This window comes from Antedon mediterranea, chromosome 10 (genome assembly GCF_964355755.1).
Source record: "Antedon mediterranea chromosome 10, ecAntMedi1.1, whole genome shotgun sequence".
Taxonomy (NCBI): Eukaryota; Metazoa; Echinodermata; class Crinoidea; order Comatulida; family Antedonidae; genus Antedon; species Antedon mediterranea.
Window position 1 is genome coordinate 22,459,391 of NC_092679.1, and position 19,532 is coordinate 22,478,922.

Sequence of the window (19,532 nt, forward strand, 5' to 3'; positions counted from 1 at the left end):
GGATAGAAAATACATGCACTGTTGATCTGTGCTGATAGCTACTTCCATGGAATAGACCTAACAATCATAGGTGGACCATATAATAGTTAATACTATTTTACTATAGCTTATTAACAAAATCCATAAGATTTAGGAGCAAAATGAAAATATATATGATGAATGATGATATGATCAATCAGCAATCTCAGGTCACAGAGCTGGCCATACCAAGATGGGAACTTGTAACAGTGCTTCGATCTTATGTCTGGCTGCGACAAATAACAGTACTGTACTAGTGTGGTGTGCTGTGTCTGTTAAGGGTGTGGAACTGTCGCACCCACAGATAAACCCTTTGATTTCCAGAGCTCAGCCCATTACCGTGCTGTGATGTAATGTGGTATTTGTACTGATGAATAACCAAATGTATCGGAAAAACATTTTTTAAAGACAATTTTGATTTAAAGATAATACAGAACACATCTCAAATAATATCAATTAAGCATCATTTATTTCAGAAACATAATATTCAAAAACACAACAATTTTCATAAATACAAACAATATGATAAGATAAGATAAAAATACCAAGATGTTTACTATAGTTTCTGTTCTTATATCACAATTAAAAACATTTTATACAATTTAATTGTTTTCACATAGAAAAAGCTGCTTTTTGTCGGTCTAAAAAAGAAAAATATTACTTTTTCAAAATCATTCCGACAAAAAAAAACTACAAAGCAAAATAGAAAAAAAAAAATTACATCCATAATTTCCATTTTCCAGATATAAAAATAAACAACATTGAATTAAAACAATAAAAATATTTTATATAAATTCAGTTATTCATACATTATGGTTGGAGTAATTTTAATTAGTAACAGGATTTAAAAATGGAAACATTATTTGAATTAAAACATTCTTTTAAAAAAAAATCTACTATTTTAAAAATGTTACTTTTTGAACATGCTTTTCCGATAAAAAAACAGATTATTTTAGCTAATACCTCAGTTAAACAACTTAAAGAACAATCAAGCAAAACAATGTGTATAAAATTATAGAAAAAATATCAAGATAGTACTAATCTGAAACTAATCATTTTTAGAAGAAAATGATTATACAATACAACCTCTATACAATGTATATGGGTGTCTTCTGAACGGGGAAGGGGAGGCGGGGGTAGCTGTATGTATAGAGTAGGGCTGTCTCCTGAATGGAGGAGGGGGTAGCTGTATGTGTAGTAGGCATGTCTCCTGAATGGAGGAGGGGGTAGCTGTATGTAAAGAGTAGGGCTGTCTCCTGAATGGAGGAGGGGGTAGCTGTATGTATAGAGTAGGGCTGTCTCCTGAATGGAGGAGGGGGGTAGCTGTATGTATAGAGTAGGGCTGTCTCCTGAATGGAGGAGGGGGTAGCTGTATGTGTATTAGGCATGTCTCCTGAATGGAGGAGGGGGATAGCTGTATGTATAGAGTAGGGCTGTCTCCTGAATGGAGGAGGGGGTGGCTGTATGTGTAGTAGGGCTGTCTCCTGAATGGAGGAGGGGGTAGCTGTATGTATAGAGTAGGGCTGTCTCCTGAATGGAGGAGGGGGTAGCTGTATGTATAGAGTAGGGCTGTCTCCTGAATGGAGGAGGGGGGGGGGCGGCTGTATGTGTAGAGTAGGGCTGTCTCCTGAATGGAGGAGGGGGAAGCTGTATGTATAGAGTAGGACTGTCTCCTGAATGGAGGAGGGGGAAGCTGTATGTGTATTAGGCATGTCTCCTGAATGGAGGAGGGGGTAGCTGTATGTATAGAGTAGGGCTGTCTCCTGAATGGAGGAGGGGGTAGCTGTATGTAAAGAAATAAATCAATCCTGGTATTTATCAACATTAAAGAATAGGTGACAAGCCAACACAGGTTCAGATAGTTGAAAAAAAAAAAGGAGGGGGTGTGTTAAAGGAAGGTTGAGTGGGGCTAGTTGTTGGAAGGACGTATGCCATGATATGCTGACTTATGCAATAACATGGATCTACCTTCTATCTACTTCTTCTATTATTAGCAACTCTATGAATGTGTAGAGCTGAAGAATACCACAAATACAAGATGGAAGCACAAAAAGAAGTAAAAAAACAACAGCCTTGGGTTAAGAAATAAATGATGAAAAAAAGAAAGGCAACAACCTTTGACCTGGGGAGAGAAATTGAGAACCAAGATATCAAAGACAGACTGACGGCAAAATACAATTCAGAAATGTGTCAGAATAATATATTTGAAAAGTTTTGTTGACCAGGTAGAGAAATTTCTAAGTTATTATAACTTTTACATAACTGAGCATGATGTGCATAGGAATTTTGTTTTTAACATAAAAAAGTTAAAATGACTTGTCTCATATAGCATGGTGCACCAGTAACATCACAAAATAAGCTATGTATGTGCAGTAATTAGCTCAGCACCAACCATGGTGGCTTGGTTCTGTAGAGTTATATTAGAAAAGGACAACATGGTCAACATTGAAGAACATTATTTTGACAACATTAATGGAAGTACATTGTGGATTCTGGGAAGCGTTGTACAGGAATTCCACAAAATAAAGAGAAAATGTATTGACCATCAGTAAGAATAACATGTTAAATGTTAAATGTATTATTCTGGTTCTTAAGGAAATTTATATTAGGCCCTCTACGGACCCACGGCAGCCAGCAGTGCAGCGCCTACCAGATCAGCACACCGGGAGACGATCCCCTACTCTTTTCGAATAGTGTACAAAGTTTTTAACGTGCACTGCTAAGCACACGGGACCAACGGCTTTACATCCCATCCGAAGGATGAGGCAATGAGAGTAAAGCATCTTGCCTAAGGATGCAATTAGTATTGTATAGATAACCTCGAACCCATGCCTATCACATACTAGTCCAATATTGATATAACAAACATAAGACAAAGAAAGGGAGAAAGGAAGAATTAATTACAGCTTGCGTGTAGTTTTGCTTTTTTTCACGTTCAAGATTGGTAGGTATAATAAATGGACAATGTATGGAGACACCAAAGTGCCATGTAAGATTGGTAGGTATAATAAATGGACAATGTATGGAGACACCAAAGTGCCATGTAAGATTGGTAGGTATAATAAATGGACAATGTATGGAGACACCAAAGTGCCATGTAAGATTGGTAGGTACAGTATAATAAATGGAAAATGTATGGAGACACCAAAGTGCCATGTAAGATTGGTAGGTGTAATAAATGGATAATGAATGGAGACACCAAAGTGCCATGTAAGATTGGGCAGATAGACAGTTCAATCAAAAAGGGTGATAGAGAATTATTTGTGGGAAAATAAACAGATTATTAAGGTAACAGAGGAGAAAGAATTTAGTATTAAAATACTATGCAAATATATTTTATGTTATTTTGTAGGAATTGTTTTCGATAGAGGGAGATTTTTGTGGATATTACTTTTCTTTCAATAGGTATTTAACTGAGCCTATGCTAAAAAAAGCAATTAGACCATTTACAAAAGTATAATTTATTATTTAAATAAGTGATTTTAATTAGATTTGAAATAGAGCCATAAAAACAACACTCACAAAAACCAATTAAAAATCAATTCATAATAGTATGAATAAAAAATACGAACAATTTGAATAAAAGCATTTTTACATCAATTTAAAATAATTTGTGTACCAAAATTTAGATCGTAAAATTTTTATATGCCAATATTGTTTCAAATATATTTTCGAATATTGTCCATAATTGAAATAGTAGCTATTCCAATGTTGGATTCATAGTATGTACAATGTAAAATGGAATGGTATATACCTAGTACAGTAAAATTCTTGACAATTTAAACAAAACATCACAACCTTTTATATAGATTTCAGATATAATCTTGGAAATTTCATACAATTGATAGTTGTAACTGTACAGAAGCCAAATCCTGACTTTGTGCACTTTGTAGGGAGCCATTTGAAAAAAAGATTACTTAAAAAAAAACATTAATAATCTATCCTGCATTATGTTTTGTTTTTTATTTTGTTTTTATCATTGCTTGTATCCAATAGAAGCCCTATTAACGGGACACCTTAAGGACCAAAAGTGTCCCCTTCATAGGAATGTCCTCTACATAGGGGCATTTGTGTAGAATGTATTGTAGAACTGTAGTAGTATATTATAATATTATAATGATGCTGAGAATAAAAATCCTGAAAAAAACTAATTTGTTTCTTATTCGATAAAATATACTCGGACACTGGTCATTGTGGGCCAGCCCAACATTGCCCGATTTTTCGGATAGCTGACTGTACCATACACTATGTACATTAATTATCTTCAACTAATAACAGTGAATGAAAAAATAATATATACATTAAAATACCAGGTGGATCTCACTATTAATAAACCTTTTTACAATTTCCTTTTTACTGCTGGAAGGCTTCCTTTGATATATTCCCTTGAGCCTGAAAAAGCAAAATATAAATATTATTAAGAAGAATGATCGACATTAGATCACCTATTAAGGGAACACCTAGAGGACCCAACAATGTTTCCCCTTAAGTTCTGTCTACACTATCGGGTACATGCTCGGAAAGGTCACTTAATGGAGGTATGGTCTATGTGTACATTAGCTTTGAGAGAGACAACGGTAGTTTTGTTTATTCAATTTAAAGAGAAATTGATAGTGATTGTTTTATGAAACGGTACAGGTGCAGACAGGTCACTTTTAATGGAGGTGCGATCTATGTGTAGTTTGCTGCAATAGCAGAGAGACGGTAGTTAATACAAGATTTTTTTATGAAAGTTGATCTCAAAGAGAGGTTGCTGTTCAGAAAGATTAATGCATAGTGGTAGTTTACAATGGTTGTTTTGAGAGTGAATAGTTATTGTAAAGGAAAGGTTACTACTTTACAAGAGGTAAGAGAGGTGCATGGTCTCGAAGACAGGTTTTTGTAAAGAAAGAATAATGGAAAGAGAGGTGAAGGTACTTTGCAAGAGTTGTTTATGCAGAAAGATTGTTGCACAAAAAGCTTGTTATGAAAACATAAAGCTCTGTCTACACTATCAAACTAGTTCGACAAAAAAAGTGTGATGAGCCCAAATAATAATGGGTAGTGATATGTCCAAATATGGTAGTAATATGACATCATCATGTCCATATATAGCCAAATTTTTTGTCATATAAAGTTTGATTGTATAGAAAGAGCTTTAATAGGGGATTCCCCTGGATATGGGTGTCTCATGAACAGTGTTACATCCTATATTCCCCTCAGTATTAAAAACCCGCTTATACCTTCATTTCCGAAAACAGTTTCCCTGCTCTCTGATAGTCCCACTGGGTCTCTTCCAAACACCTGGTGACAACAACACAATATTTTAATAGTAAGATTGAAAATATAAGAATCCGGATACAAATAATGAATGCTTACGAACTAAATTAAGGAGAGTTAAATAGTTTTCAACTCATGAAATATTCTCTCCATTCAACAATACAAAAAAAATTCATTATGTTCTAAAGTAAAGTTCAATTAATCCTCTGATTCTATCAGTCAAAAGGCAGATTTTAATCGAGGGTGGGTAAACAGTTAGGGCACATTACAGGTTATCTTTATAACTGTATCTGCTGACGATTTTTAACACTTACATTTTCGAATATTGTACATTCATTCCAGAGTCTTTTATGAACTGCGTTACCATTATCATCTTCTCATTTTCCGAAGGTCCGGAAGAACTCTGAAGAACAGGACTATGAGAGGGGGTTGGTGCAGCTGATGGAAAAGCAGCCTGGAAAAAATAAATAGAGGGGTTATACCAGCTGATGGAAAAGCAGCCTAGAACAATAAAAAGAGGGGGTTAGACAAGCTGATTGGAAAGCAGCCTAAAACAATAAATAGAGGGGGTTAGACAAGCTGATTGGAAAGCAGCCTAAAACAATAAACATATGGGGTTAGACAAGCTGATGGAAAAGCAGCCTAGAACAATAAATAGAGGGGGTTAGACAAGCCGATTGGAAAGCAGCCTAAAACAATAACTAGACATGTAACTCGTCACTTTGACGAGTTTGGTTATCCCCCGCGCAAGTGGTGCAACATTAACATTAAGGGGATAGGTTGAGGACAAAAGGAAGTGTTCACGTTGGCATTATGACCTGAACTGAAGAATATGATATGTTGTTATTGCTGAATTTTATTATTTAAATTCATATATAGTATATACACAGTATAATCTGTATCCATATCACATACAGTGTAGAATAGGTGAAATTACGGGACCCGCTATTTATTGCAATTTTAAACATGTTGACGGTTTTAAAATGAAACGCGAAGGTAGCAATTCCGAAAGGAAATTATCTCAGCAACAACGTATTAGCGTGTAGAAGAAATTTGAATACGTGAAATATTGATGCGCGCTCTTTTAAATGTAATGAATTATGACGCAAAAGATGAAAATACGACCTTTTTTATTTTACTGGCCATATGACGACGTCACAACATCCGATTGGCAACATTTTTACATAATTTCGTATCTACAATCCAATAGCTTCCAGAAAAAATTTTAATCGTGATTATCACATTTTATTCTTACGAGCTATAACAGATTAAAATTTACTGTAAAGATGAAATTAATGCCACACGTGATTTAAATTTTTAGGCATGATGACGTCAAAAAAATTAAAATATTTTTAACTCATGCGAAAGATACTTGATTGACCTAGACAAAATCAAAATCGGGGTGAAAATGGAAAACGGATAAGTGGAGATGCGCTCTATTCAATGTGATGAGCTATGACGAAAGAGATAAAAATCCTAAATTAGAAAAACTAGCTGATTACAGAAAGTTGAAAAACATTCATACCTTTATCTGATTTTCTGTTGGACATTTCAAAATTAGCTCATCATTCAAGATCACTAATCTAAAAAGAAAATGAATGAAAATTAATTGTTTTTGACAAACAAAATCATAACTATTGAAACTAAAAGATAATGTAGTGTACTGCATAGCAATTAAAAAACACATTCAAAATATAACTAACTGTAAACGTACCTGTTATCAAAATGCGTCAGGAATATCCGACTAAACGCAATGATTTGTGGGTTTGAGTTGCGACTCTCGACCTCTTTGAAGACGCCGTCAACGGTGAAGAGAAGCAGCGTTCCCTGAGCTAGTGACACGTCCACGATGAATGACGCAATGTCATGTTGCGTACCAGGAAGATCCTTAAGGAAGGCCGTCACCGACAAACGACTCTGCTTTAATAATTTAAACCGTTGACCTACAAAAAAAAAATATAATTCAGGCTTTTGGATTTTCAGTAAAAAACCCCGCTTTAGGAAACACCTCCAGAACTCAATTAAGTAGTTATAACTGTCTACACAATATATACCATGTACACTGTGATGTCTTTTAGGAGTCTAAGCCCTAAAGATTCTTGTTATTATTTGAGTAAGAGGAGGAGACTGTACATTGCTAATTCAATTATATTTTCTTACGCAGACATAGTTTATGCAGATTTTTACATAGGGAGGTATGGTGCATTGATGGTTCCAAATATGGTAGGGATATGCCCAAATATGGTAGGGATATGCCCAAATATGGTAGGGATATGCCCAAAAATGGTAGGGATATGCCCAAATATGGTAGGGATATGCCCAAATATGGTAGGGATATGCCCAAATATGGTAATGAGATGACATCATCATGTCCATATATGGGCACATCACATTTTTTTAGAGAGAGCTTAAGATAAGTTAAAATTTTTACCTGAATCTTTTACTTTAAATAAATTGCGACTATATTTGTTGAAACTCCCGAGATTTGTTCTATTTGTGCGAGAGCTACTGTTTGGAATACTTAGAGAAAAACAAGCCTAGAAAAATTTAAAAAAACGAGTATGAAATATGAACTATTGTTGCTGAACCTTTCCAAGAATATGATTTGTTCGATTTTCGTATATGAAAAACAACCCTAGAAGAAAACACTGTTATTAAAGGGGTTAAAGATAAAAGGCCGCATTGTTGCCGACAACTCAACCCCTTGACCAATTGTGTCAAATAAATAAATAAATGAAATTAAAAACAGGTCTAGAAAGAGAATAGTCTAGCAAACATTTGAGCTATACCTGTTCATGATATGCATCTAGTAGCAGCTGCCGATCTCCTGAATCAAATACACTGAAAAATCTGTAAAGATAAAAATTGTGAGTCATTTTATTGATTGCAATTGGCAATTCTCGCCCATCTTTACACACACACACACGCATAAATGTCACAGAGAGAATGTTATCCCCGATCATGGTAACATCCGCAAGTGAGGTGGTACCTGTCAGTAGGACAGGTATCAGCCAGTGGCTATAATAACACAATTTTTTACGTTTAGACAGAGTGAACAATAAAACGCAAACATACTTCTCTACAAAAGGCACGACAAGTGCTTTAACTTCGTCGCTGACAAAAAAGCTAGCCTTGACGGGTGGCAGCGCCGTAGACTCGTCTAATTCAAATGCGATAGGGGGCGGTAGAACAACTCCATCCTAGATAAGTAAAAACCATGGTATACACAACAAATTAAATTAAATTAGAATAATTTGCATAATTTTGTGATAGGTCAAAGATTATTTCACACACGTAGTCATAGAAACTCGAAACAATGTTTTATAAAACTTACCAGACGTAGCACAGTTGGGAATATCTGGCGGATGTCACTAGAAACGAGAGGTCAGATTGAGATATTTAATAACTGCAATTTTGTCAATAATATTGATTTATCTTTCCTTGTAAATCATTGTATGAGTTCAAGCTATACTCCATGGAAAAAAAATTCATTCATCATTCAAGTCAAACATCGATAAATGCAATCCGTGGGAAATTTCATTTCAGAAACACAATAGTGGATTAGAATTTTTAAATAAAAAGGTATTTTGCTGATTTGCATTATGTTGTTTCCATCTCCTTCATAACTTTATGACCGTACTTACCGATGTATACTTACATCACTAGAAGATCTTTCAACAATTTAATACTAGCAACATAACAAAGTAAAGTGTTAAATTATAAATACCCTAAATGCACTCTGAAATTAATTCAGTTATAATTTCAGAGTTATATGGCGGAATGGTAAAGAACTCGGACTAGTGCGTGAGAGGCATGGGTTCAAACCTGTTCCATATTGATTGTACCCTTAAGCATGCTTTACTTTCATTACTTTTTTTTTCCCTTGGTTGGAATGTAACGCCGTTGGTCCCGTATACATACAGTGCTGTTGAAGAACTAATTGAACTTGGTAGGCTCTGCACTGCTGCTGTGGGTCTTTAGAAGGCCTAATCAGAATTTCCACTTTAACATTATGACGATTAGAAAAACATTTATTGTTATACTGGAAAATCTTAAATGACATGATGTTTATGAAGTATATTTTGTGTTTACCGTTCAAAATACCAACATTCAACCAATATGTTCTCGGTCTAGTTGTAATAAGAAAAATTTTTTCACATGGTTTTTTTCTGTCTTTTTATTTCTGCAGGGTTTTTCTTTTATCCGTTTATGTGATTCAGAGTTAGTTGGTCCATTCTCACATACGTTTTTTACTTGTTTTAAATTCCAACTTCTTGGTTAGTGTTGACAAGCATTTTTACTATGTTGTTCATATGTTCATGTCAAATAGAATGAATATGGTGTGAATCACCAATTGTATAATTATTTGTAATCAGCTTCCTTCGTTCCACACATTCATTATAAATGTTTTTTTTCCCATTTTGTTATGACTTGTGCTTTTCAACCTGTGGTTTAGCATCACCATAAAGACCATTTGTTAATACTTTTGTAATAGCTGTTTTATTTTTATTTTTTTAAATGTAAGATTTTTCTGTTCGTTTGTTCCACTATGTAATTATAACTTGTAATTATAACTTGTAATTGTAACTTGCAAATTCGCCATTGGCTATGAACAGTTACAAGTGTGTCGTTGAGTGATAATAAATAAGATTCATTTTCTTTCTCCTCATGATTTTAACAATTACTTCTTGTTCCATCTTCTGCTGGATCTCGTCTGAAATCTGATCACTTCCTGTGGTCAGACAAATAGTATCCATGGCCTGGGCCTGCCTTAGGTTTCCTTCCATACTGGAGGTCAAACCCGTCTTTGGCCGATAAGGCTCATGGTCAAATAAAAAGGCACACTTCACCCACCACATGTGATCATGGTGTTGCAAACGGTACCTTGGTCAACTGGTGACCATTTCTTGTGATGAGGTGAGTTGCAGATCCTGATACCAGTTGTCTCACATGTAAAAAGTTGTGCAAAATATTAAATTGTTTTCAAGTTTATAGTGGATATATTTGATTGTATTTTTGTTATTTCAGAGAGATATCTTTCCACGTATGTGAGAGGAAAACATTATTTGTCCTCTGGTGATGATATAAAGATGTTGGTTATATACAGCATTAAATAAATGACAATATATACCACAATACTCTATCAAGTGTTTCCATCCGTGAAATATATTATTAGTGTATATATTTCACTATATTCATATGATTTGTTTATCACAAGAATAAAAAAAAACCCTTAAGAATAAAACAAACAGATAAAAATGTGTGGTCTTTGCTAATTTAAACAGAACGCATATTGGTAAAAAAATGTTGGTATTTCAAAGAATTCAGAAATTAATTTTAAACAAAAACACTCATGCAACCATACAAAATTTACTGAATACAAAACTAAACAGAAAATGGTTAGATCTGGTTAGAATGAATGCAAAAATAAAATAGGTAAGAAACACCCTTTCATGAAAATGGTACGATCTGGAAAGTGTAGAAAGGTTATATAAACAATTAGACTGTTATCAAATTTGGGCAAGCCCATTCACTAAATGGGTGATACATTTGTTTACCTGACATAATCTGTCTTGTCTTTGTAAAAATCACACAGTGGATTTCCTTCCAATTTCAGCTCTTCTAGTTTCAAACCTTTTAAACATTCCAATTCTTTTACTCGTTTCAACTAAGAAAAAGATAGATATAGATAAAATTGCTATACACAACTCCTACAATCAAATGTTGCATTGCATTATCCCAGTATAGTTAACACATCAGATGAATAGCAACTAATACAACAAACAGAACCTCCATTGTAGGCCTAGCCCTATTGATTGAATAGGTGTACAGTACATTACCTTGTTGTGCGTTACATCAATTATCTTGAGATTTGGAAGTTTCTCGGCCAGACCTTCCAAGGTCTTAAGAGAGTACATAACACACTTGCTCACAGACAACGACTGAATCTGTAATTTATGCAGAAACAAGTAAATAAATTAATTCTATTAAATAAACTTTGGAAGTAATATAAAAATGAAATTGCTCCTTCATGCCTATTATATGGGGAGGTTCATCATCATTTTTGTGACCTGGGAATAGAGTACTATTAGGTGTACCATTTGTTTGATCCTTCACATGGACCCATCTCTGCACCAAATAGGTTACCCCTGGGCATATTCAAACAGTAAGTATACACTGTTTCATTACCTCTGGTATATTCTCCACAATAATCTTCAATACTGCATCCATGTATACAGCTTTGTGTAATTCAATGTATAACTTTTCTTGCTGTAATCCTACAAAAAGAAACATATTTAATCTAAAGCTCTGTCTACACTAATCACACTTTATGTGACAACAAAAATTTGAAAACACTTTGGGGTCACCGGGTCAGTGACCAATCACACTGATGAGACACTCCGGCGAGGTCCCATTCAAATCAACCATAGCAACCCAGAATTAAGCTCTGTATACACTATCAAACTAGTTTGACAAAAAAATGGTGATGGGCCGAAATAAATAAAATAAGTAAAATTGTAAATATCACCCTCATTTTAGTTTCACATTGATCACAACGATCATTAGTATCATTTTAATTAATATTTTAATGGTTAAATAACATTACACTACTCATTTTTAGACTTGCTATGTATTTTGTACAAGTCTGATCGTGTGAGGATAACCTTTTGACTATAGTAACGATAGAGTTTAAAGTCAGTAATTGTTTCAAAATTATACACAAATAAAATTGATAATGACCGTACCTTTGTCATTGTAAATGTCACCTAGGTCAAGTGACTTTGTTGACGGGTCATAGCGGTTACTCATTCCCGTCTTGAGGGCTTCCAGTTTTTCCGGAGTCATAGACCAAGAGGGCGGAGCACAGAACTTTGTTAGAATTATCACCTATAATACAAAATTAATAATTCAAAATGTATTTTAAAAATACCTCTTAAATATAAGAAGATTTGTTAAAAGCAATAAATAAATGACATTAAATATATATGACCAACCTTGTGTCCAGAGGGCGCTGTTATTTGTCGTGTTAGCTCTTTGAGTGCCGCCCCCGCAGCTTGGTCGTCGACGTAGAAAATCACAAATTCACCCTTGTAGTGATACTACAGTAGATTTTCATAATAAAGAAAATGTTATTATACAATGTAGTACCAAAACAAAAATAATAATCATTGTTTATAATTATTAATATACAGCGAAATCTTGGATTATTTGGTGGAGTCATGTTGTCCTCCCATTTGCTGAGGGTTGGAGTCACTAAGACGAATCCAGGATTTTTCAAATGGGTGCTAACATAATTATAATATTAATAATCTGTCAAAGTAGATATCAAAAAGTAGCTTCAAAGGGGGGAGGGGGAGAGCACCAGCAACGATAACATTGTAATTCAAAAGCTCTATGTTTATTTTTTCATTATACAACAAGTAGAAGAAATTATTTAGAGGGTTAAGTGTCTCTTTAGGAATGGAGATTGATATAATTGCCTTAAAAACATGCTCCGGTTTTTTGTTGGCAGCCAGCAACCAGGTACAGTTAATCATTCATTGCTGTTTGTTAGGTTTCAATTCAATTAAAAAACTTACATCTAATGGTACAAAAGGTGTTGAGCATTTCTCTTGTAGATTTTGTAACAGCCATTGCTTTTCTACCTTTTTGCCATGAGGAATCTAAATAAAGTAAGACAAAAGTTTATATAATGAAAAATGATAATACTGATAAAAGTCAAGCGAGAGATGGGTATGGAGTAATGGTAATAAGGAGTTGGATTAGCATGTCAGAGGCATGGGTTCAAGACTTGTCTGTGCCATTACTGCTTGTATTCTTAGAAAAGATACTTATACTTTAATTGACTTGTCCTTCGGATGGGATTTAAAACCATTGGTCCTGTGTGTGCATACAATTAATAAAGAACCATATTTGAAAAGAGTAGGAGGTAACTTCCAGTAAAAGACTAAACTGTACTGTAGTTATTGCTGTGGAGGGGGTCTAAATAATAGTATACAGTATCTTTACAAGAATATCAATAATTATATTACATAGCCAATAATTACCTGTATCTCCACCCAAGACATATCATTTCTCTTTGACGAGCTAGGCCCACCTTTGCCCCTTTTTGGTCGGTCGTTACGATGACGTGATGAGCCCCTGTCGTTTCTACCACCATACGGAGTGCTTAAAAATAGGAGAATTTTTCAATTAATGTTTATAATACTATCTAAAAAGGATCAGTGAGTCAGTGCTTAAATACTATCTAGCATACTTAACATTACATTAAATAAAAAATATGGAAGAAAAATAATGTTAAAATTAATGTTTGTAACGTACTATCTACGTTGTTGCTGTTTCTTTCCTTCTTCCTCCATCACAACATCCTCATCATCAGTTTTTGACGAGGATGGTGGCGCACTTCCTCTATTACTGTCACGACGGGGATATCTCGGACCACCGCGAGAACGTGAGCCACGTGAACCGCGCGAGCCTCTCCATTTTCCTCCACTTGAATAATCTCCACGATAGCTTCCTTGTCCCCCTTGGTAATAATTATCACTTCCGTAATAACCCCTTCCTCTTCCGCCTCGACCTCCGCTGGATTCACCCCTTGGTGCACCTCGTCCTCTTGGAGGACCACCCCTCCAATGTCCTTCTGGAACATGGCTGCTGCCTCCTTGTCGGTCATCATGTTCTGCAAATAAAAAAATGAATTCATAAATTGTAAACAAGTTCATGACTGCCCTTTTTCCACACATTTAATTATTACTTAAATTGCTTTATTTAGAAATTATAATCAGTACGCTAGGCGTAGTTATTTATATAACTTTCTGGACAAACTAACTGGTTGAAAAAGTTATTAAACTAAACTACTTTTATTACTCATCTCATCGTTATGGCACGCCAGGACGGACAAAACCATTTCAAATGCCAATCCCTAGTAGCTGTTGAGTTTACAAATTCCTACTAGTCGAGATCGACTAGACACATACCTATCGGTCGAGTTTACCACACAGCACTAGTAGTTAATGACAAAATATACACATCACTAATGGTCGAGATTTACACATCGCGCTACCGGTCGAGTTTTAAACACACATCGCTACCGGTCGAGTTGTTTTTATACACACATCGCTAGTTGTTGAGAATTATTTTAGTAGACATGCGCAGTAAGGGTTTGTAGAACGCCACCAACGTTCAGAAAAGTTAAATATACTTGTTGCGCCCAGACAAAAACCAGAGTAGGATCATTTTTGGTGTTCGCAGCAAAATGACGGATCGTAATTTACGGGAAATATTTGACCAATATAAATAAAAAAATATTAGGCCTTTATATAGGCCAGGCCTAGTCTAGGCCTAGTAAAAGTAGGCTAGAGGCCTCCTTTATTATATAGTTAGGCGTTTTTTTAGTTGGGCCTTAATTATGAATTAGACAATGCCTCAACATAGTTAATACTCTAGGATAGCCCTAATAATACATATATAGATAGATTGAGGTAAAACATTATCGTACCTGAACAACCTTTCAATTTCTTGTTCCCTTAAACTTTCGCGGGCATATTGGTCAAATATTTCACGTAAATTACGATCCGTCATTTTGCTGCGAACACCAAAAATGATCCTACTCTGGTTTTTGTCTGGGCGCAACAAGTATATTTAACTTTTCTGAACGTTGGTGGCGTTCTACAAACCCTTACTGCGCATGTCTACTAAAATAATTCTCAACAACTAGCGATGTGTGTATAAAAACAACTCGACCGGTAGCGATGTGTGCTTAAAACTCGACCGGTAGCGCGATGTGTAAATCTCGATCATTAGTGATGTGTATAGTTTGTCATTAACTACTAGTGCTGTGTGGTAAACTCGACCGATAGGTATGTGTCTAGTCGATCTCGACTAGTAGGAATTTGTAAACTCAACAGCTACTAGGGATTGGCATTTGAAATTTATTTATTTATTTATTATTATTACCATATTTACTGAGGGTAGCCTATCCAGTTCCTAATAGAACTGATCATTCAGGGCCCTCGATAAAATAAACATACAGTACAGGGCTGCAAATTAAGGGGTATTTGGTCGCATTTGCGACCTAATTTTTCTGTTTGCGACTAAAGCAACAGAATAGGTCGCGCATAGCGCGACAAGATCGTCTGCTTGTGCGAGTTGTTTCAAATTGAAGTCAGGTGTGTTTTCCCTATTTAACTGTGTTGTAATTTAATCTCTCTCTACTCTTCGGAAGGCTCAGGAGTTTCCACTAGTCACCGCCGCCGCAAAGGAGTCGGGTTCATTCAAGCGTACAAAGCCCCTAAACATTTTACACTCGTTGTGATTGGAAGTTCGTCCATTTATTGTATGCTGCCTTACCCAATCACACAAAAGGACACCAAATACACAGCACAGTGTGACGCGCGGACGACACAAACCTCGTGGAAAATCACCTCCGTTTTAAAGAATGAATATAAAAAAACAATTGTACCGCCGTACACAGAAGTTAGCCAGGGCGGGCGCGGCAGATACTAAGGATTGTCGCCGCGCAGCCATCAGCATTTTTTAGGCAGTATAATGGTTATATCATGATTACTAAATAATGTAATTAATGATATATATAATAATATCTAATCATTATATAGATTAAACAGCAGTATTGTTTATCAGTAGATTTAATACTTTATTCCAGATTCTGATTATCGAAAATTATACATCAGAGAAAATACCGCAGCTTTTCCTACGAAGTAGCTTCGTAGATAAAACAGGCTACGTTGTTGGCTTTGTAGGTTTACATTGTTTGGCTTCGTTAGTAACCTCAATAAACAACCTCACGATGTTCTATAGTAAGTAACAAGGTGTGAAAATTATTATTTAATGTGTTAATTTTAACTGGCGGAGGAGGACCAATTTGTACATTACTAAGAAATATATAATATAATATTTTTTATTCGTAAATGTTTCATTCGTGTGTGTTTTTTTACTCTCAACAACGGTGAATATAAATTTCCTACAATGTAAACGTATACGAGACACGATCCAACACAATGAACTATGCCAACTAATACAAATAATATAGCGAACGTCCAGTCGATCCAAAAACATGCAAACAAAAAGATCGTAAACAATTCATTCTAAATATACGTATCAGAACGTTCAATCGGTCGCTCAAAAGACTGCCGACAGAAGCCTGTGAGGCCGTAATTAATACAGACCTAATTTTTTGGTCACATGTCATGAAACGCGATACTCTGTTTTACCACGTGGCTACAAAACAGAGTACTTGTACCTGAATTTTGCGTCACATGAAACGTAATACAGCTCTAAACTGTTCCCATGATTCGCACGTTTTTCCCCTCCAAATTCTGGTCGGGCCTTTTATCGTAATAATAATTTACAAAGGCCTATGTTAAATCTTAACATGGAATATATTTATTTTGCATATATTTTGTTTGCGTCCTAGCCAAGGTGTTGTTGTTTTTATAATTCGCTAAACCAAGGTAGGATTGAATGGCCGGATTGAATCATGTAGGCCGCCGAAACTCTCTCTGCGTGAGTTGAGGGCCTCGGGCCCGATGTCGTCTCGTCGGCGGATGTCCTGCCAAATTAGGACAACCGATGTGTAGGGCGGCTACAAAAATTAACGTCTTCTAGGATTTTAATTAGCAAATACATGTTTGTTTCCACTGTTCATGCTCCTAAAGGCGATGACATTGGTGTATCGACGCGTAGATATTATCATAAACAATACATCGTATCGTAGGCAACGAACAATACTTTGTAAATTGCAGGATACGTTTAGAGAACAATGACCTACGGTCTATTTACGCATAGGCTACGAAAGGTTACGCGTACATATAAAGCAGTAATTTCTTTCCGTACCCTAAAAAGAATAAATCTTGCGTGAATATAAGTGGCTCATCAGGACCAGTGCCTAAAATGTGCATAACCCAATTTATGTGCTCAGAAATCGATTGAAACAATCTATAATTACTTAAAAATCCCCCCCCCCCCCGCGCGCTGGGGGGGGGGGAGGGATTTTATTTTTATACACCCCCACCCCCCACAACTAAACTAAAAACGGATCTGCGCGGATGGGGTTTGAGGAAGGGGGTTGTTGTCGATGAAAAGGTGCTACTAAAAAAATTGGTGGTGCTACCAAAAATTATTATGAGCCATCATACAAATTTGATAGTGCTACCAAGTAAAAAAGTTAATTTGCAGCCCTGCAGTACAACACATAAAATATTAAATATTCAAATGACATAAAATATATTAAAGGCTTAAAAATTTACAATGATTATATAAAATTCATATAAAAGTTAAAATCGTTGACAGATAAAGAAATATATATATATATATATACATAGAACGAACAATATTAACTGGAAATAAATTGTTTAAGTTCACGTTTAAAGGAAATAACATTTTCAGATTGTCGAATGATTTTAGGAATCATATTAAAATACATACGCCTAGGCGCTTTATAACTGAAACATTGTTTAAAAATCTCTAAAGAAGGTCGAGGAATAATATAATTACAATAAGAGATGGATCTGGTAGTAGGTCGACCTCCGGGCCGAGTCCTGGTTAACATGCGACTGATGTAATCCGGAACGGTATTGATGGAAGCCCGATAGGATAGGCGAGACAACCAAGTTGAAACTGATAAATGGTTTTGTCCGTCCTGGCGTGCCATACATCAGGGGCATCATGCCGCGAGCCTACTCTGCATGCCTAGCCTCTACCTAGATTTAGATAGCCTACCTAGCTAGTACTAGGCCTAGCTAGGCTAGGCCCCTAGATCGAGTAGGCCGCTCGATCTAGTTTACTAGCCGCCAGAAAGACCAACAATTTCTTACGATAAAAACTCCTTCCACCATCCCTAGATGCAGTTACACTAAATCCTCCTCGTCCCTTGCCATATCCTCGAGACATATTAATCGTGTAAAGCAAGATAAATCAGTCTAAAATTGTTAAATAATATAAGTGTATAGGCCTACTAGGGTAGCAGGAAATCTCTCGACGACACGCCAGTTTTTGATGCAGCCAGCAAGCAAAAGGAGGAAGGCGGACCGGCCAAACATCGTAAACTAGAGAGGGCGAACTGCCCTTGTGTGCGCGCATGCAGATTCTTCACAAAGAACCCGTATGATGATGCCTCTCATAGGGATTTACTGGTAATAACTGTCCTAAAAAAGTTCATTGTTTTATTTTTTAAAAGATACTTTGTGTAGCAAAAAAAAAACAGTTATGAAATTATCTGTATGTAGGCCTAGCCTACCGACGACCTTTATTGAGCCAAAAGATCATCCTAATTTTAACGAAATGATTTTGTTTTTGTCAATTTTCAAACAATGTAAGCAAAATACTATAGTTATTTCATGGAGTAAACTTTACTCCATGGTTATTTTCCTCCTTGGAAAACTGGGTGGTTAAAAAGAAAACATACGCTGTTTATATATATAAATAACGTTAACAAAAATGTAATATCAGCAGATTTTTTTTCTTCATATTTATGATATTACTAACGTTTTGTAGATCAGCAACATTTATGGCGTAAAAAATACCAAAAAGGTATCCGAACATTGGTTTGGTGGAGTTATTTATAAATCGTGGATATCAGACAGTAACAGTTTTGTGATGTCATTTTAACCAATCACGTTCACGTATTTACATACTATTATCCTAATATCCTAATGATATTTTAATTTACTAGTTTAGTTTTAGTTTTACTATTTCCAAAAACAACAATACAAAACTATCTCAAAAATTATTATTGTTCGAATAACAAAAATTATGAAGAAAATTGATAATTAATTATTTAAAACATACTGTAATAGCATAAGAAAATTATATCAATAAGTGTGAGTTAGTTAATGAAAACATTTCTTCTGGTTTCGATTCGTATATTGATATATGAAGTTCTTTGATAGTAAACCAGTTATGTAAATAAAACTTAGGCCTACGTAAGTTTTATTTACATAACTGGTTTACTATCAAAGAACTACAAATATCAATATGTGAGTTAGTTAAACAATCTTATTTTATGTTATGTATGAAGTATTATTATTTTCAAAAACAATATATTTTTTTAACAATGAATTTAAATTTACAGTGGGTCTTCTGAAATGTTACATTTGGATTTATTGCTGTAAGTATTCATTAATATTCCAGATCTTGCAGTATCAAACAAAACATAATTTATACAGAATATCCCACTTTCCTATTAATATTTTTGCTATTTTATCGATTGTTCTTGTAAAATGATTTAATATTATCTG

General features: G+C 35.1%; 1 protein-coding gene across 1 annotated transcript; it reads right to left on the reverse strand.

Annotated features, from left to right (window-relative positions):
- Positions 1-570: 570 nt before the first annotated feature.
- LOC140060350 (nuclear RNA export factor 1-like) lies at positions 571-18,283 on the reverse strand. The gene is made up of 18 exons (XM_072106512.1): positions 18,111-18,283; positions 13,600-13,957; positions 13,326-13,446; positions 12,858-12,941; positions 12,273-12,377; positions 12,024-12,165; positions 11,467-11,555; positions 11,118-11,225; positions 10,836-10,945; positions 8,612-8,648; positions 8,353-8,477; positions 8,067-8,127; positions 7,709-7,814; positions 6,992-7,220; positions 6,803-6,860; positions 5,592-5,731; positions 5,241-5,301; positions 571-4,410 (listed from the first exon to the last, which is right to left on the reverse strand). Exons 1-18 carry the CDS (start codon positions 18,184-18,186, stop codon positions 4,372-4,374), a joined length of 2,049 nt encoding a protein of 682 aa, XP_071962613.1. The 5' UTR covers positions 18,187-18,283; the 3' UTR covers positions 571-4,371.
- Between the last annotated feature and the right edge of the window lie 1,249 nt (positions 18,284-19,532).